Genomic DNA, 20,423 nt, shown 5'->3' with positions numbered 1-20,423 from the left:
TAATGTGGTCCTCGCTCTGTTTCTCTCCTTTTCCGGTGAGTCACCGATTTGTAGGTTCATCTAATGTACAGAGAGATTGGGGGGGGGGGGAGTGGTGGGGGATAAACACTCTGAAGATTTTTCTTTTTGTTTTTTTAATTATTGTAATGTCAAAAAATAGAAAAAGAAAATATTAGGGTAGATCTGTATTTTAAATATTTTCAAAACATGTTTAACCAAAACCACAATAATATACTTATTTTGGACCAGTAATGCTAGTCTTAAATTGCTAGTCTTGAACTTTTTGTATCAAAGTAAAATTTTCGACAAACCACAAGAACATTTTTGCAGTTTAGTCTTTTTCTATCTACGTTCTTTTTATGTAAATAGTCTCCCTTTACATCAAATAAAAATAAAAATGGTTATTTCGAACCACCATTATCTTAATTTGTTATAAGATTTGAATATTATTGACTTATTCTTAAGAAACTAATGTGTTGTTTGTTTTTTCTAAAAAACCGCTTCTGACCACTTATTGTTGTGCCGTGCAGCACTTGGCCCTTCACAGCTGTTTGTTTTCAGAAGACTTCTGACTTAAAAACTGTTGTGTGTGTGCTGTGTGGCGTAGCATTTGACCATCTGTCTCAAACCTTTTCACATCTTACTTTAACTTATTGTAGCAGTCTGCAGATGTTAAAAAAACAAATATAGTTTTTATTACACGTTGCAACCGTTTAGTCCATTTCTTCTGCTACAGAGGGTTGCAGAGGTGGTCCGCAGACTTCAGTTATTTTCGCTTCGGAAAAACAAACGGCACCTAACATTCTTGTAAAAATAGAAATATAGGCGATGTGTAGATACTAGATATGAACAATTTGTAGCAAAAGTCTGAGTATAATTTCTCTTACAAAAATAAGTGCTTTAATTGCATACAAAGACTGTAACACACATTTAATGTATGAGTTTTTTTAACATTTTAAATAATGATTTAAAACAACATAGATCTTAAAAAGTATTAAATATGTTGTATTTAAGTACTCATATTTTATATAAAATGAAAACTATTATAAAAATTACAATACACGCATTTAAAACTATTTCGCATCTTATATAAATATATGAAAAAGCCCTCCATCTTGCTCTAGTTGAAAGAAATGGCAGCTACCTCAGCTTCCAAATGGGTTTCACTACTCATCGTTTCATTTCTGCTATGTATCGAGTTCACAAAATGCAGTGTGACCTACGACAAGAAATCTCTCATCATCAATGGCAGAAGAAGAATCCTCATCTCTGGTTCTATACATTATCCAAGAAGCACCCCTGAAGTAATCTCTCTGTTCTTCACATTTCTGATTTCCAATCCCATTCTTTCAACAATTACTCAAATCCAATCCGAACTTTGTTGCAGATGTGGGAAGATCTCATCTTAAAAGCCAAAAATGGAGGACTTGATGTGATCGATACTTATGTTTTCTGGAATGGGCATGAACCTTCTCCAGGAAATGTATATACTCTGTTCTTTCTTTACTTTATTCTTTTTTTCCTTTTTAATAGTTTCCCATTTATTTGATTTGATAAGTTTATGTTGATGAATTTGGATTTGGATTTGACTTTTGCAGTATAATTTTGAAGGAAGATATGATTTGATTCGGTTTGTGAAATTGGTTCAGAAAGCTGGGATGTATATGCATCTTCGAATTGGACCATTTGTTTGTGCAGAGTGGAATTTTGGGTAATTTTATTAAGATTCAAGAACAAATTTCGTTTTTTTTTAATAGTTTTTAGTGATTTTGATGATGACTTTTAATGTTTTTTGGAAGAGGTTTTCCTGTTTGGTTGAAGTATGTTCCTGGAATCAGCTTTAGAACTGATAACGAACCTTTCAAGGTGTTTCATTTTTCCTTAAAGTCCAAAATTAATTGCGTTTGTATTATATTATTACATAGATGCTGACATTGTCAGGACAAAACTACATCGTTTATTGGGATGTGTGTGTATGCCTGAAGTGTTTTTAATGCAAAAAGAGAGTAGAAATAAATACTGTTATTAAAAAACAGAATTAATTACTTGAAATATGTATATATTTTTTAATCAGAAGTTGTGATGTAGATGGCAATGCAAAAGTTCACCACAAAAATAGTGCAAATGATGAAGTATGAAAAATTGTTCGAGTCACAAGGTGGCCCAATTATTCTCTCTCAGGTAACTTTCTTATTTCTTGTTTTTATTTATTTATTTATAAAATCAAGATTCCAATTTGTTTATACAAAATATTTTAAAATTGAATTTGGTAAATGGGGGCAGATAGAGAATGAATATGGGGCAGAAAGCAAAGCATATGGTGCAGCCGGTCATGCTTACTTGACTTGGGCTGCCAAAATGGCTGTTGGATTGGACACTGGTGTCCCGTGGGTCATGTGCAAGCAAGATGATGCTCCGGATCCTATTGTATGTACTTTTCTCTATTTCATATGGAGCACTGGTGATGAGATTGGTGCCCAAAAATCTAGGAATACGAAATAATGATAACAGACACATTGTGTCTGTTTATTGTGTCTGATTAGACACAATGTGTTTTATTGGTACCGTAAAAATTTACGTTTGTTTTTTTTTTTTGGGGGTTTTATGACAGATAAATACTTGCAATGGGTTCTATTGTGATTATTTCTCTCCAAATAACAAAGAAACAAAACCTACAATGTGGACGGAGGCTTGGAGCGGTTGGTAAGTCCTACTATTATTTGTCATACTCGAACTTGGAAATTTTCGATTTTCAAATTCGACATGAATTTTTTGATTTTTGAGGAGAAATTAAAAACTAAATGAAATGGTACAATAAGTATTTCAATATAGAAAGAATTGGTGTAAAAAGTTTAGAAGAATAAGGAATAAATATGATTTTGATAACTTTAAAAGTCAATTTCAAATGTGGGATCTTGTTAGTCATTGGAATTCAATTCTTTAAAGGTTCTCGGATTTTGGTGGACCTGTTCCCCATCGACCCGTTCAAGATTTGGCGTTTGCAGTTGCCCGATTCATTCAAAAGGGAGGCTCATTCACGAACTATTACATGGTTAGCATGTTTTTCCATAGACTAAAATGGAAACCAAAAATTAATATTCATCAATACATTAATCCATTTTTCTTATATTAAATAGTATCATGGAGGAACAAATTTTGGAAGGACAGCCGGAGGCCCGTTCATCACAACCAGCTACGATTATGATGCTCCTATAGACGAATACGGTAATAAAATTATACTGTACAAAGTGTTGTCTGGATAAATAATGTCAAAACATATTTGAGAAAATGATGCCAAATAGAAATGGAAGTTAAAAAGATAAAGGTAACTTTGTAAAAGGTTAGGAGTAAATGGTGTAAAATGTTCATTTCCGTGACTTTATCTATTAAGTCGTTCTTTCTGTATTAAATACTGGTAAAAAAATTACTGATGTATAGCCTTTGTTTGTATACATAGGTTTGCTAAGGCAACCAAAATATAACCACTTGAAGGAGCTTCATAAAGCTATAAAACTAAGCGAACGAGCGCTCGTTTCAGCTGATCCTACTTTTATTTCCTTAGGAACCTACGAACAGGTTTGTAGAATAAAAACTATTTACAATCTTATTAACTGAAAATACAGAAAAACACTTGTATTTTCACAATTCTATCAGTTTAGCCAATTAGCTATATATATGTACATATTAAACCATTATAATCTTTTAACCTTTAAAAAAGATATAATAAAATACAAATGTTTTTATGTATTTAACCATAAAACATTTTCACTACTAAAAATCTCTTAACATGTTTATATTAGGCACATGTATTTTCTTCAAAAACCGGAGGTTGTGCTGCGTTTTTAGCCAATTATCATCTCAATTCATCCACAACAGTCACATTCAGAAACATGCATTACAATCTCCCACCATGGTCAATCAGCATTCTTCCTGATTGTAAAAATGTAGCTTTCAATACAGCTCAGGTTAGTACAACGAATCCTGCATGAGTTACAACTACCTAAAGCTGACTTCTGATCGTTTTTTTTTTTAGATTGGATCAAAGACATCTCTTGTAAATATGTTGCCAACACATGTGAATAGACTTCCATGGCAAACTTTCAGTGAAGATGTTTCATCTGTTGATATTGGATCAAAGATGATAGTTTCTGGTTTGTTGGATCAATTGAGTGTAACTAGAGATGCAAGTGATTATCTTTGGTATTCAACCAGGTTAGAAAAAGTTATTTTCTTAAACATAATGCTTGTATTAAAACCTGTACATTATGCATTAAAACTTGTACGGATTCTAGTATTGTGATAAAATCCATTATAGCTGTTGTACATTCTGCATTGTAATTTGTACTTACATTCTCGAACTTGAATTTCTAGTGTTGTGATAAAGCCATGGGAAATACACGGGAATAGTGTTCCGACTCTAAGCGTGGATTCCGAAGGCCATGCTTTACATGTTTTCATCAATGGTCAGCTATCAGGTACAACTCCGATAAGCATTGCCATGTACATAGAACTCAGATTCAAATTTGTATTGTGAATTTGTTATTGAATTGTTCGTAATTTGTACGCGAATTCATCAGGATCGGCGTTCGGAAATCCAGAAAGTAAGAACGTTAAGTTCACCGGAAACGCCAATCTACACACCGGAATAAACAAGATCTCGCTGCTAAGTGTCGCCGTTGGGTTACAAGTAAGTCGATTTAACTCCAATTTCTTTCTATCGTCTTCGATTGATTTACACGAATCTAAATACGATAATTCTTTGTGATCGAAGAACAACGGGCCACATTTTGAGCTATGGAAGACTGGAGTTTTAGGACCTGTTGTGTTACACGGAGTAGATCGTGGATCGAGGGATATTTCCAGGCAGAAATGGTCATACCAGGTCTATTTCGTTCGATCATAATTCGTTTCATAATCTCAAAATTCCAACTCCGTCGTGTTTTCTTGGATCATTGGGGCTCAATTTCGCCTTTTTGTTCTTCCGATTTGGTTTTGCAGGTAGGCCTGAAGGGAGAATCGAAAAACTTAGCATCGCCGACGGGGGTTTCTTCAGTAGATTGGATTGAATCATCGTTGCTTCAACAAAACCATAGGCCACTTACTTGGTACAAGGTACACTACTTTTTTTTTCTATCTTTTTAATTCATAAAATAAATTGCTATAAATTGTTTTAGTGGAAAGTTTTGGTGTCAGAATTATGCACGAATTGCATTGACTAGTCAACATGCAGGCTTATTTCAATGCACCAGAAGGGGTTGAGCCTTTAGCTATTGACATGAAGAGAATGGGAAAGGGTCAAGTATGGATCAATGGTCAAAGCATAGGAAGATATTGGACAATTCGTGCAAAAGGGAGTTGTACCGGCTGCAATTATGCTGGTACTTTTCGGCCCGCCAAGTGTCAAACTCGTTGCGGAAAACCGACTCAAAGATGGTAAACTCAACCATTCTCATTTATCAGTAAAACGTTATATGTCCCCAGATAACTGTCCTAGCAGTATCAGCTGATAATCCATAAGAGATGTTTTATGTTTAAATTTGACATCGATTTATTATTTATTTTTTGTTTTAATTTTGTAGGTACCATGTCCCTAGATCATGGTTAAAGCCAACACAAAATTTGATAGTTGTGTTTGAAGAAATGGGTGGTGATCCATCGGCTATTTCTATTATGAGAAGAACGTTAAAGTGAAGATCATATATACAAGGAAAATACTTGTTGTGAAGCTCATTGAGACCTCTGCGAGGGATGTCAAAAAGTATAGGATACGAATTTTGAGATGTGTATCCCACGTGCTATACGATTATTTAAAATTATTGTGGTAAAAGATGTAATTTTTAAAAGGTATAAGATTATACAAGATAAAAGTCAAAAGATACCATAAAAAGGTTAATTCCTCATAAACTAAAAAGAGTCGATGTCTTGACTTTTGATATTATAATATGATGAAAATAGTGAAAGACAAGATTCAGTTTGGCAGGGCTTAGACATAAAATCAGCCTATAGCGTTTAGGATGTTTGGAAATTATACTTCCGACAATCAATTGATGTAGGGTTAGAAACTTTGAATTTCCATTATAGAGGGACCAATTTGCATCCTTCTAACGATATCAGGACACAAACGAGATTAATGATGCTTAATCAAAAATTTAGACAAAAGTCCCTTAGTAAAGTTTTAAAGAAAAACTTCAACATTGTTTTAGAAATGAATATAAACTGATGCAAGTCTTGGTGTTGACAACTACAAAATGACACACAAATATAGATGCGGAAATATAATGAGTTTGAGAAATAAACCTTTTTAAAGGCACATAAACAATCAAAAAGAGGTGGTATATATGTTAGTTTCTAAGATGTTCTTCCCTATAAGTTTCGAGCATGTTCTTTGTTGTTAAAGAGTTTCGAACTTAAAAATCTATTTTTTTATGCTTTCAAAATCATGATAAATGGAAGAACTTATTTCAATTGTGTCAAGTGCCAACCATTCAGATAAAAGTAATTTCCATATATTTTCCCCTTATTTGAAGTTGCTCTTCGTATGGGAAACTATTTATAGAGAACATTGAGATGGAGTTGCGAAGAAAATTTTCACAGTTTTTCATTGGTTTTTTAAAGCGTACAACTTTAAACTGAGGGATCATAATAACTAAGTTCACAACTCATAATGGAGTCCAAAACATGCTTATAAAATATGATGATCACTTTGGTTTTCTCTGGAAAAATATGGTTATTTTGTAATATCTATATATGGAAAATGGGTTTTACGGTGATTATCCCCTTTTCAAAATTTCATTATAATACAACCACTAAACCGTGAAACAAAGCCCGTAAATACGATGTTGGAAAATTGGTTTTAACCAATTTCAAAAATGGATTATTTCCTATTTTTGAGAATGATACATTAGTTTTGATATATCACACTTCCAAAATAGATTAAAGATGAATGAACAAATTATATGTTGAAACGAGGTGTTTGAAAGAAGTTAACAAATAGGTTAATGGGTTTTTAGTTTATCCCACATGGTTGGGAGAATGAAAGGAAACCAGGTATATAAGTATAGAGACTAATTAACCTTGTAAGACTCGTGTCTAAGCGCATGAGTCAACCAAAAAAATTCAAGAAAAAGTATAATGCATCCAAAGTTTCACATACTTAAAACTTCTAAAGAACACATACAAATTACATAATAAAGTGACAAACTTGTTTAGGAATAACCCATGTCGTTACTCATCGCCACCACCATACTCTTGAATATCGTATTTTCGCAACCTCTGACCATTGATAAACTTGATAATATGATGCGACTTGAACAACCTATAATTGAAGAATACGTGGGTGTGGAATTGATTTTTGGTTTGAAGCCATACATGATTGCATGGGGCAGCCGGGCTACCCTTTAAATTTTTTAGCATAATGTAATTTTTTTTGAAATTTTACAAAATAATGCAACTTTTTCGGCATGCTACCCTTAAAATCATGTATGTTTCCCCGTACATTTTGTTTTGGATATGCCACTGTTTGAAGCTCAGTGATATCTAAGGGTGCGGAAACATTTTATGGGATAAACTGTAAACGTGTAATTGTAGAAGCGTAGGTGTAGGAATGAGTTATGGATTGAACATAGACTTTTGGGTTGTGGAAATGAAACAATATCGATGATGGAGGGAGAGTCTATGGAAACCACGAACAAACGACAATGATATCTTTGGTGTGGAAACGACTTCCACATAGTCAATTCATTTTATTGGGTGTGGTTTCTATCCCTTTATATACTATATAAGTATAAATGTAAATTATTAACTAAAATAATTAAAAGTTGGAAATGATAAAATCAATTAATAAAATTTATGAGTAAAAAGAAAATATAAAATATATTTAAAGAGTAAGAATGTTATTTTTATGTGGGTTTAAGAAATTGAAACCATTGACCATCTTCATTACAAAAAAAATTATGTGTTACTTTTTATAAAACACAAGGACCATATATGTAGTTTTGTCTTAATTTTATTACCAAAGAAGTATAAATTCAACTCTGAGTAATACACACACGCAATCTCTTTTGTCTTTTGATCGTGTTTCATGCCTGCTTGAAGTCATGCATCAGTCCATGGCCAAAATCCGCGGCAACGGAAAAACCCTAGATTCTTACACCGTCAAAGCCATTAACGAATCCATAAGACGTTAGTTTCATCTCAATCAATCCTCATCACTCTTTTCTTCTTTCTAAAAAGTTCATTCTTTTCTAACCAATTTCTGTTTTTCCCTTCGAATCAGCCGGCGATTGCGTGTTCATGCGATCTCCCAATCCTTCGAAGCCATCGTACATAGCAAAAGTGGATAAGATCGTATCCGACGAAAACGGAAGCAACGTGAAAGTTCACATCCGGTGGTACTACCGACCGGAGGAATCAAAAGACGGCAAACAACCATTTCACGGAAGCAAAGAAGTATTCATTTCCGATCACCGTGATGTTCAAAGCCCTGATACAATTGAAGGCAAGTGTAAGGTTCACACTTTCAAGAGCTATACATCACTCGACGACATTGGCAACGACGATTTCTTCTGTCGTTTTGAGTATCACTCTTCCACCGGAGACTTCAGTCCCAATAGCGTAGCAGTGTATGTTTCTGCTATATCCTTTTTTCATAATTTCCATTCGTTGTTGATGAAATTGTTTGCATTTGATGTTGGAAAAAATTTATCTTAAGAAATTTTGGATTGAACTTCGAACTTTATACACTGCTAGTTACCTATCTAGATGCTAACAGGATCAAAATAACATCAAGGCTTCTGAATCTGTGTGCTTTTCCTAACTTAAGATTGGTATGACTAAATTCGAAGAGTTGTACAATTGATAGATACATCATAGTTCATAGATATGCTGTTGATTAATCTGTTTAATTTGTGTTAATATGACAGGTACTGCACGTGTGAAATGCCTTACAATCCTGATAAGTTCATGATCCAGTGTGATGGCTGCAGTGGTTGGTAAGTCACATTCAAGTTAACATTTTGGGGATAAAAATAACAAGATTAAAACACCAAATGTTTGAATTCTTGAAACTTGATATGCTTTCCATGAATCTATTTTTGGATTATGATAATTTTAGTTTGTAAACTTTGAATACCCTTTTGGTTCAGGTTTCATCCTGCTTGTTTAAACATGACAGTGGATGAGGCTAAAAGAATTGAACACTTATTTTGTAAAAGTTGTTCATCTGAAGAACAAAGGATTCTCCAAAACCCTCGTGCTAATTCCAGGAATTCAACCATGAAGGTAAATTTTTGTCCCACAATTACATATCATGAAAAAAAAAAATCTATAAATTTTAAAATTTTCATGTTTATGATTATGGTGTTTTCAGGTGGATACAAAACGTCGTCGAAGGTAATATGCACAGGTTTAATGTATTAAAAGTTAAAACTCTTGTTGAAGATAGCAGCAACAGTAGGTTGATGTGACTTATGAGATGGAAACTAGGGTTTGATTATCATAATCTTTGTGAATATGATTTGATTTTGTTTGAAGTTTATGAGTTTGGTACTTTGGTGGCCTATGATGATAATGTTTTTGAAGTAAATTAAGTTTCTTGTTTAATGTAACAGTGTTTGTTATAAGTTTTTGAGTAAATTACAGGAATGGTCCCTGTGGTATGTCAAGAATTTTGGATTTTAGAGTCCAAATTTTCATTTGTTCAAAGATGGTCCTTAAAACATAGCTTTGTTGTATGTTTGATCCCTCAACTGATTAATTTAACGGCACATCTGTTAAGTCCATGTTATATGATCAATTATGTAGTTTACATTTAAGATACGACTTTTATTATCTTTAAGGTTGTGTTTGTAGACTTGGTTGGACAAACTTTTTAGGGCTATTTTAGGACAATGATGTTATTTATGCTTTTTGCACAAATGAGAAAAGCAAAGTGAGTCCATATCCCACTGGGTTTGAACTTTTTTGGATGGGACAAAAGTTGCATTTGTTGTCTCGTTGACACTGATATGACTCATGGTTCCGTGCACGACAAACACATTATAATTTATTCTATCATGTCTTGTTAGGTTAGAAACATATGTTGTTATCAACACTTTTATTTAACTTAAGTTTCAATTGTATTATTAACAGTTTTAATGATTAGAAATGATTTTTAAAAAATCTATCTAAGTCAGATCATTTGAAAGAAACTATTATTTCAAAAATACTATATATATGTAACCAAAAAAATGTTAACAACTCAGTTAGAATAATTATATAATTATGTGTCAACTGTTTGTACCGATTTGTTCATATATCTACTTGAAGGAATATTTGACAATATTTTTGAAGAAAAAAATAAAAATTAGTTCGATTTGTTCATACATCTAGTTAAAGGAATATTTGACAATAATTTTGAAGAAAGAAATAAAATGTATCAATTGTTTGTACCATAAAAATAAGTAATGTGCTTCAATAGGGATCCACTTTGTGGATTCATCTTGACTCATTCAAATATGGATCCACTTTGAAGGAGAAAGATGTGGTGGAACTGCAGCGTGGAGTGGAGGTGCTCCTCTTTACCTCAATTCTATGTTTTTGTAATAGTTGTGAACTGACGTCTATGTTTTTGTAACAGATGTAGTTGATCAGATATATTTTTATTGTGTTACATGTTTGTTGGAACTTGGACATATTGATCTTTTTGAAATCTAAAGTTTAAGTTAAAATAATTTATGAATATGTTTCATAATTAATCTTTGAGATAATTATAGCTCTTAAAAAAACAAACTAGTTGATTATGGTAGGATCTTTCGATCCGGTTCGATCTTACTATGATCACGATTTTTCATTCTTTGCTTGAAAGCATTTCACAATTTCATAAAGTATTTTGTAATTTTACTCTAAAATGCTTTCGAAGAAGATATATAACTTCAAATTTTGCAAACTCATGTTTGGCAAATGTATGTGTGTGTTGCAAAATACAGGAGTATGATTAAGTACATCCTAAAAAAAATGCGACAAAAATGTTAATAGGTTAATGTCATAAAATACAATTTACTTATTAGTCAATTTATTTTTAATTGTATCCACTATGTAACTAAATTTTTTCTATATTCCCATCAGATGTCGGTTGCCACTTGCCACAGTAGACGCAATAGATAGTATAATGGGAAATTAAAAGAAAATTTAGTAACTTATTAAATATAACTAAAAGATAAATGACCTGACACTCTTTATTATGGGGTGATTTTCATGGGAAAAGTTAAGGTATGGGTTGGTTTCCATGGGGAATGACTAATGAGGACAGAAGTGAGTCACCATGAAGTCTAATGATTACTTTCAATTTTCAAGGTCTTATTTTCTTTAGATTCCTTACTTTTACACTCGAAAAAAAAAAGTTGAAGAATATGTCCACAAGTGATTTTTCTATTAGAATCATAATTGTGTATTTTGCCAAACATGCGTGCATTTGTTAGAACTTTTTTTACTGGTATTTTTTATCATAAAGATTGTGAATCAGACAATGGTGAAATGCCTACTTGAAGTCGATGATTATAAAAAATACATGTTTTAAACTGTTGTATTGAGAATATGTATTTTAACTACCTTAATGATTTTATCTAGAAATGACCTAATTTACATTGATCTAGATATCAGAAAAAGAGTTTTAAAAAAATAAAAAGAAATGATTTTATTTTAGGTGACCTCTTTTTGCTTTGATTTTTCTCTCTTCCAAACAATTACAGTGCCACCAAAATCAGAGGAAGCCAAAAGATTCTCACCATGATTCCATGCAACTGCAATCACCGGGTATCCATGTCCCTGTAGTTTGTTCACACATGTATTCTTGGGCCGAGTTAAGTCATAGAAATACACAGCTGCATCCTCACTTCCAATCACTTATTAACACACAAAAACCCTGTATCAGTAAATTACATTTTCCCCCCTAAGTATATCTGGTTTTTGCAATTTTGGTCCTTAAACTTCTGTAACCTTCTTGGTCCTTGTTACAAGTAAAATGACTATTTTTCACCCTGAATATATCTGATTTTTACAATTTTGGTCCCAAACTAAAATCATTTTACTTGACATAGGGACTAAAAATGTTACAAAAACCTCAAATAAGAACCAAAATTGCAAGAAAAAACTTTTTGGGACCAGAATTGAAAAACTCAACTATACTCAAGGACCAAAAATGTAAATTACTCTTGGAACATATTATCAATTCCCTCCAGAGGTAACTAATTATGGAAAATAACATAGTTTTGTTACTTTTCTTAATATGATTATAATATTAGAGTAAATTACAAATTTGGTCCCTGTGCTCAGCTGCACTCGAAATTGCAAGCTCAGTCCCAAATTTTAAGTCGTCCTTAAGTTTGCATTTCATTACGAATATGGTCCCTATGCTTTACTCAAAATTGCAAATTCAGTCCAAATTTTGAAGTCATTTTGTATGTACTAGGGACCATATCCACAATGAAATGACGACTTCAAAATTTGGACTGAACTTGTTGTTTTGGGTAAAACACAAGGACCGGATTTGTAATTTACACTAGATAACATGGCAATGACATAGATATGCATATGGATCCTTTAATCACTTCTTGCAATTTAACTTATGTATATACCTATATATTCCCCTTTTTCAAGGGAAAGTAATGGACAAAAAGAAGCGCGAATGCTATGAAGACGTGGGGCCAACTTGAGGGAGCACTGTAGAGTCAAATAGCCTTGTAACTCCAAAGAAACACTGCAACAAATAAAAAAAACAACTTACTTTCATCAAATTTAAACATATGAAATTAATTTAAATCAGATAATTAAGAACCTGAAGAAAGACAAACTTCCATCTCGTGTAAGAGCCAATAACACAGGACCTTGTGTCATTAAAGAAAATGTTCTATATTGTATAGTGGTGAATTCTGACTTTTCCTTGCTGCTAGTTTTAGTGCGATGTGAGCGTGATAAAGTACCTTGATGAGAGTTTACTTTAACTGTGTATATACATCCCTAAAAAAAATAAAACAACAGTTTTTATATAAATGACAGAGTTTTGAAAATGAAGTTTATAAAAAAATAATAAATAAAAAGCTCACCTGTGCATCCCCACAAAAAATAAACTGACCCGTATGGTCATAATCAAGAGTCGTAACCTCACTGTCCACAACTGTTTTACTTATTAATCTTCCCGTGCTAAAATTGAATATCTGAAATAGTAAAAAAAATTAAAAGAAATAAAGTAATTAATTAAAAGAAATAAAGAAGCAGTGAAGGATATGAATTAATTACCGAGACTTCTTTTTGTGCATTGCCAACTGAAAGGAAGTTATTATTCACCTGTATTTATTAAGAAAAAAAAGAATTACTAATTTTCATTCATAGATGTAAGGGTAAAATGGTCATTTAGTCTTGTTCAGATGGTTTATTCAGTCTACGGTGTGTATACATCACTTTATCCATACATACATTATTACTCATTCAGGGAAAAAAAGAAACAGCTCCTAAGTTTATTATGTTGGTTAAAAATAAAGGAATAAGAACATAAATATAAGTAAGAGAAAGTTAAATTTGATGTGAACTTACAGGATGAAAACGAATACAAAGCTGAGAAGTAACTCCATATATTACTCGAATGCAAAGGCCATTTGGTATATCCCAAACCCTTACAGTTTTATCCAATGAAGATGATGCAATGTACTGGTTGTTCAATGAAAAGTCAAAATCTGGAAAAATGAGATTAAAGATGAAAAAAAAAGACATCAACACATGATTAATAGTCCCCTTTCAATCAAGAGATATTAAAGGAAAGACTAAAGAACCAGTACCAGTTGATCAAACCTGTGACATCTTTTGAGTGCCCAGTCAATTTGTTCATGATTGAAGGTGGATCAGAGACACTGCAAACTGTTAATGTTCCATCTGTTGCTCCATAAGCAAGAACATCAGAACTCATATGCCCAAACTTTATAACAGTAACTGCATATATGTAGAATTGAAACACTTATTCCATGAAGAAAAAGTAATCACTTAAAATGAGAATAAACAAATTCATATTGGAAGTTACCCATTGATTTGCATTCATCGAAGATGCAATGCATTCCCACAAATGAATATGCATGTTCAGTTTTTCGACGAGGGTGTTCAAATTCAGTTGAACTTACACCAAAACTACTAACAGTATTATGACTCGGTGTTTGACTATCACGTAGATCCTGTGTAAAAATAAACCAGATTATAAAAAAGTGCATCAAGACTTATTATCCAAATCCAATATGTCTGTTTTACCAATGTAGTTATGTTGAAAAAAGGAGTAAAACTAACCTTCATACCAGTCCAGCTACCAGTCGACCAGTTTTCCACCTCAAGAGCCATAGATAGTTGACTTGGAGTTGGAGATGGCACCCATCGACCACTGGTGAACCAATGAGTAAGTTAGCCTGATGTCATGTCACTACTATATGAAACAAAATTTCAAATAATACTCTGCCAATCATTGCAAATTCTTGATCATATGCTTGCTTGCAACGTTACAAACCATAGTGTAACTAGTGAACAAACTAACAATGGCAGAGGATGTTTGTGTTTCTGCATCTGATAAATTCAAAGGAGCAACCAAAGAGGGAATCAGTAAGTAAGTAAGTTGAGGTACCTGGTTCCAGGGGTGCTAGTGCGACTTGGTATTTGCGAATTTAGCCAATTATCTGGCCTGTTGATGAAATTGCGATAAGCCACATAGCCTTTAGCATTGCATCTCCAGTCCTACACACAACAGATACGCACAGCTATATTCATTGATCATTGAAGGAAGCAGTAAAGTCGCTGTTTTCACCAAATTATTCGTCAAATTCCGAGTTCTACTGGTAAGACGAACTATGGAATAAGGATACCTATCTACATCCTCCGGCGAGGTTTGACATTTGTTGTAACAAAATGTATTCATTTGAAATAGGTGACTAATAGAGAGTACCTTTCGGCGAAGAACGCCTGACTGAGCTTTCCGAAAGAGAAGAAGGCGGCGAATTCCGACGTATTTAGGATCGGAGTCGGCAGGACAGGGCTGAAGCATACAGCTGAAGGTTTCTGGATCCTCGGTAATGTCCTTCTTTTTACTCGGCTCTCTCTCATGATCATCAACTTCAGACGAACGTTTCTCGATCGTCTGATCCGCCATTTCTACGAGATTCCCGAAGAATCCTTCATCACACTTAAAAATTCAACTCTTATATAGAAAATCGATACACGAATCGAGGATTTTGAGATCGATTATCGGAAACCTGCTCTTTCTAATTCGTTACAACGCAAAGTAAATTTAAATTTGGAGTTTTTTCCAGAATTCATACAAATCGAGATTTCACGAGTCGTGAGTTTGAAAATGGTGTTGACAAATGACAACGAACCATTTTTCGTTTCCGGACCTTCGATCACGGTATAATTACACTTTTTTCCTCTTGACTTGAACATATTGACAATTTGCTCCTTGTGTTATTTCTTAATCGGTTTAAAATTTCAATCGGTTCCTATTCAATAAAAATATATCTTTTTTCAAAATAAATACTTACATTTTATTAGACCGAAATTTCAAACTTTTGTGATAAAGTATCATATATTATATATGCTATTATTCTATATCGGTTAAACTCAGTCTCAAATGATTTTAAAGTCTTTGGAAAGAAAATCTTCGACGATACACTAATATCAGTTGGTGTCCGACACCCTCAGGACTCGATGCATCTAGTATGATCTCATTATGCATCTAGTTTGATCTCATTGAGTATCCTTCTCATGGGATTTTTTAATGTCCCGCATCAACTAGACATGATTCCATCTGCTTCTATATATGTTGGAGGGGAAATCTAGGACTCTGTATATGATTACCAATTTACAGAAAAAAAAAACATGAAATTCTTTAATTAGAAAATGTGAATTTTCACCGACTTTGGACATGTGGAAAGCTAGATATTTGTTATTGGGTTGTCCTTTGAAAAAGCTTTATATCGTAATGATATATTATATATTCAAAATCAAAGTTAAAATGAATAAGATATCAACTCTAATCAAATATTTGGATTGAAAAAAAAAATAAATAAAGAATAGGGAATCAAGTTGTCACATATAGTGGGCAAACTTTTAGAATGTATAGTAAAGAGTACCTGATGGAAGTCTTAGGAGGAGTACCATTTATGTGTGTGGTTCACATGACGCATATAGGCGCACTTTGCACCTAACATTTCATTTAGGCTAGAGGGAATAGTGGTGTGTATGATATGCTGTCATATCATTTTTTACATGTCACGTAAGCATAACATGGTATCTTAGGAAGAAAAAAATTAAAAATTAAAAATTAAAATAGCCAATCACAAACAACCTACACACTCTCTCTCATCTCTCATCTCACTGAGCTGCTAGCGAGCCCACCTTGGGGCACCCCCTTAACACGTGCTAGGGGGCGGTGTTCAGTCATGCTAAGAGCTTTGGCGAGGGCCTTAGTGTAGCCACTCCCCAACAGATTGAGTTGTCAGGTTGGGGTACTTTGCTTGAAGCTAACTACCGGCCAAGAGACCTAGGTGGCATGAGCTATGCCATGGTGGGGGTTGCTCCGTAGGTTGTTTGTCGTGTGTTAGAGTCATCAAAGTATTTTGTATACCCCTCCATTATTTTTGTCTTCGTGCTTGGAACCAGCAAGAAAACTATAACGGGTTAAAAAGGCGGATATAATCAAATATGGATACTTTGAATTTTATTAGTCAAACCAATAAGAAGCTAGCAAAAGAATAGACAATTATAAAGGACCGGCCATAATGGGATTTTGTAACCACACAACTTCAGTTGGCTTTGATCTTACTATTTCTATGCATAAAACTAGCAATCTATGATCTTTTTGAAAATCTGATTCTTCTAATGTATTTGTGACAAAACACCATTGTATTTCTATAAGACCGCAAAACCCATATAGTTGTCATGAAAATAACCTCCAAAGCTACATGTTTCATCTTTGACATCGGTCGAGCATTCCCTTTATTAGTAAATTACTTCTAGTAGAAATACGATCCAAAGAACCCTCTTAATTAAGATATCAATTAGTTATTTGTCTTAAAACTCTAACATACTTTTTTTCCCACGATGTATGATATTCCAGCTGTATCTAATTGCATGTACAATTGATTTTAGTTGGAAACGATGTTCATGGATCAGAAGATAGTTCATCATTTAGTTTTGTGATATTACTTACTATAAACCCCAAATATTATCCCAAATCTAAGCATTTGCAATAAAATATTTCCATATCCATTTTCACCCATACAATATAAAACTTTATATATTCCTATATTAGAGTCCCAGATAGACACATTCCTATCTCCTCTAAAACCAGATACTACACGAATTGATTTACAAGGTACTACTGACTTTAAAAAAAAAAAAAAAAAAAAAAAAAAACTTCTATTTCTCATTTAGCAAAGGAAGTTTTTCACTACAAAAAGAAAAATATGATCATGATGATGCATGTAAGTCATGATTATACCAATATCTATTATAAAACCACATTGAATCAGCTGTGACAGCATATCCATCTTGATTCCTATGCCAACTATGATACGCATGTGTTCTATTCTTGATGTCCAAAATAGCATGCCCATAACTAGCTTCTCTAAAAGCAGAGTACATCGGTTGTGGCTCAGTCATGCTACATCATCATCATCATTCAACAAACCATAAGTGTTACTTATCATCAAATTTTTATAATAAAAATTAAAAATACAATCATTAAATATTATATTTTAATTACTTGATAGCCAAGCCCTCAAGATTTCCTCCATCCCCAATGGTTATGTATATAGGAGCAGATTCATCTTTTATAGGATCACATTTCGAGTTAACAACATCATAAGCAATGTTCGATATTCTCTCCTGTACCAAGGGCAAAATCGTCATTTTACCCTCAAACTTTCACTTTATCCAGACATACCCAAAAGTCAAGCAAGCTCTATATGGGTGTTTCTTTTTTACTTAATGCAGAAAGAACGACTTAATAGAAGACGTTCCCTATAAAGTTTTAACTTTTTACAAATTTGCCCTCGTTTACTTTTTCCCTGTGTAAAAACTAGAAAGAAAGACTTACTGTGCGTTCATAGGCATGGACATGACCAGAAAACACAACATCAACTTTGTATTTAACAAACCAAGGCTCGAATATGACTCTCATAGATTCACCTTCCATATAGTGATAGATATAGCTATTGTACAAGGGCGTATGCGTCATTACAATCAACCATGGGGTTTCACTTCTATCAACTTTGGGTAATTCTTTTTCCAGCCATTCGTGTTGAGGAGTGTATTTACCTAACAAAATTTGTAAAAAATTTAGACCTTTTTGTTTCTATGGATTGGGGTTGTGAATGATTCTAATATTTAGTAGAAAAAAAAATTTGAATTTTGAATACCATAAGCTGAATATGAAGATAAGACAATGATGTATGCTGAAGCTATCTTGATTGAGTACCAAAAAGGAGAAGTACTTTCTGATGCTTCAAAGGGGACTTGATACCTGTGAGTATAAGGCTTAAAAGGTTCAGTCTCTCCCTGCAACAAAATTACCAAAACTTGAATCTTTTGACTTTCTTGAATCTTTTGAGACATATTTGAGGATTGAATAGACAAAAGTTTGTGAGTTTATAAAGAAAGGAAGGTGAAAAGTCAAAGGAGAGTTACGAGTTCAGGTGCAAAGTCAAGCTCATGATTTCCTGCAGTCCATATCCATGGTTGATATGCTGTACTTCTTTCAGCAAATCTTCCCCATGAATCCCATCTTGTGTTATCATGATAAGGATAGTTATCAGCATAAGAAATGTCTCCAACGAATAATACGGTTTTTCCTTTTGTAGGATTCATTTCATAGTGAGTAAGTGTGATGTTTGAATCAAAACTTTGGCCAAGATCTCCTGTATAAATTAACAAACACAACCTTAATGACACAGATATTCAGTACAAATTATCCAAAGTAGAGAAAGTTTTTAAGGAAAGAATAATACCAATAAGGCCAAAAGTAAAAGGGACATCTGGTCCAATTGGAGGAGGAGTTGTGAACCAGAAAGTTCTTGATGCATGTTCGATCCCAATTTCATAATAGTATTTTGTATCATGCTGCAAAACAGAACTAATCAATATGATTCCAAACAAAATTTTCTTTTAATTAGGGTAAAGATCCTAAATGTTGAATGTTTTGGTACTAAAAGTCAAAATTAGTACCTCCAAATCAGTAAGATTGCAATGATGGATGAATCCAGAAGTATAATCGTAGTATGTGTAGGTGGTAACAATGCCCTCGGCTGTGTTCTGACTACTGCTGTCTTCACTCCAATAAACAACTGTATCTGAACCTGGTTCCTCCATTGTCACCCAAGATACAATCATTGCCTTCCCCACATGATCTCCTTGGGTTATATGAACCTTGATTTAAAAAACCGGCATTCAGTTTCATTAACATTATCAACAATACGAGTTGTAAATTAAGTAGATGCAGATGAGCTGTGAAGGGGTTCCTAAATCATACAATTAATCTCAGAAATTGAACGAAATGCAAATAGGCTCCTTAAATTGAACAAAACCCTATCAAAATGATCCTAAAATGAAAGCGATATGAAAATGGAGTTCTTAGAGGGAAATCGATACCTGTTGAGGCGCATTATAACCGGGAGGCTCACTAAACACATCACTGTCAAGAGGCATATCGATTGTTTTGTCATATTTTCTTATAAAACTACTGGTTGTTCCTCCATCGACAAACAAACCGGATTCGAACACCAAGAGCCCAAGAACAGAGACAATAACAGGGCACCATCGGACACTCATCTTATTCACGCTCCTTTCTATTCCTCCCAGCTTAACATGCGCAGAGCCAGAACTCTAATATCATTTTTTTTTGCCTCCTTTCAAATTTTTGGCTTTTCACTGCTTAATCCTTACGGATTAATGTGTGTTAATGATAATTGCAAAAGAGTGGGAATAACGTATTGAAGAATTCTTCAAGGATCTGCTAAATTTTGTCTAATCTCTAGTTTCTGAATGAAGATGGAGTGATCATGAGACTGGAGGTGTATGGTTAACTCGTAAATCGGATCCAACAACCCTCATTCATGGGTTCTTCCTATCTATTTGGGAGGGAAAAGCGACATTATTTCAACAATTTTATAAACCTATTCTTTTATAATTGTCTGAATAAAATTTAAGTTTAAATAAGAGCATTTTAGAATAGGATAAATTACACGAATGGTCCCTATGGTTTGGTGTTTGAAACGTGCCTAGTCCCTAACTCCATTTTTTTAACCAGCCAATCCTTAATTGTTTGATTTATTACACGCTTAGTCCCTAATCTAACATGTCGTTTGATTTTGGAGTTAAAACCCCCATGTGTCTTGCACGTTGGAGGTATTTCCGTCCTTTTA

General features: G+C 33.5%; 4 protein-coding genes across 4 annotated transcripts; 2 read left to right on the top strand and 2 right to left on the bottom strand.

The window, feature by feature from the left end:
* Positions 1-1,105: 1,105 nt before the first annotated feature.
* LOC145125866 (beta-galactosidase 3-like) lies at positions 1,106-5,874 on the top strand. The gene is made up of 18 exons (XM_079061271.1): positions 1,106-1,304; positions 1,388-1,483; positions 1,599-1,711; positions 1,800-1,866; positions 2,089-2,181; positions 2,284-2,427; positions 2,612-2,703; positions 2,947-3,052; positions 3,138-3,225; positions 3,458-3,576; positions 3,801-3,965; positions 4,034-4,212; positions 4,372-4,475; positions 4,578-4,687; positions 4,772-4,882; positions 4,999-5,112; positions 5,231-5,433; positions 5,580-5,874. Exons 1-18 carry the CDS (start codon positions 1,134-1,136, stop codon positions 5,689-5,691), a joined length of 2,187 nt encoding a protein of 728 aa, XP_078917397.1. The 5' UTR covers positions 1,106-1,133; the 3' UTR covers positions 5,692-5,874.
* A 2,166-nt stretch (positions 5,875-8,040) lies between these two features.
* Positions 8,041-9,605, top strand: LOC145124967 (chromatin remodeling protein SHL-like). The gene is made up of 5 exons (XM_079060446.1): positions 8,041-8,181; positions 8,276-8,621; positions 8,922-8,990; positions 9,144-9,279; positions 9,368-9,605. Exons 1-5 carry the CDS (start codon positions 8,097-8,099, stop codon positions 9,392-9,394), a joined length of 663 nt encoding a protein of 220 aa, XP_078916572.1. The 5' UTR covers positions 8,041-8,096; the 3' UTR covers positions 9,395-9,605.
* A 1,899-nt stretch (positions 9,606-11,504) lies between these two features.
* On the bottom strand, positions 11,505-15,342 carry LOC145124241 (uncharacterized). The gene is made up of 11 exons (XM_079059506.1): positions 14,951-15,342; positions 14,633-14,742; positions 14,305-14,395; positions 14,048-14,195; positions 13,822-13,959; positions 13,567-13,706; positions 13,273-13,320; positions 13,080-13,190; positions 12,812-12,993; positions 12,612-12,733; positions 11,505-11,879 (listed from the first exon to the last, which is right to left on the bottom strand). Exons 1-11 carry the CDS (start codon positions 15,152-15,154, stop codon positions 11,677-11,679), a joined length of 1,497 nt encoding a protein of 498 aa, XP_078915632.1. The 5' UTR covers positions 15,155-15,342; the 3' UTR covers positions 11,505-11,676.
* A 1,936-nt stretch (positions 15,343-17,278) lies between these two features.
* On the bottom strand, positions 17,279-20,119 carry LOC145124242 (purple acid phosphatase 2-like). The gene is made up of 8 exons (XM_079059508.1): positions 19,651-20,119; positions 19,228-19,428; positions 19,011-19,122; positions 18,691-18,920; positions 18,423-18,561; positions 18,101-18,321; positions 17,768-17,889; positions 17,279-17,665 (listed from the first exon to the last, which is right to left on the bottom strand). The coding sequence occupies exons 1-8, from the start codon at positions 19,828-19,830 to the stop codon at positions 17,473-17,475; spliced, it is 1,398 nt and encodes a 465-aa protein (XP_078915634.1). The 5' UTR covers positions 19,831-20,119; the 3' UTR covers positions 17,279-17,472.
* Positions 20,120-20,423: the final 304 nt, after the last annotated feature.

This window comes from Lactuca virosa, chromosome 7, assembly GCF_052849685.1.
Source record: "Lactuca virosa cultivar CGN04683 chromosome 7, Lactuca_virosa_CGN04683_v6, whole genome shotgun sequence".
NCBI lineage: Eukaryota > Viridiplantae > Streptophyta > Magnoliopsida > Asterales > Asteraceae > Lactuca > Lactuca virosa.
This window is presented reverse-complemented; position numbering and strand designations above follow the sequence as displayed.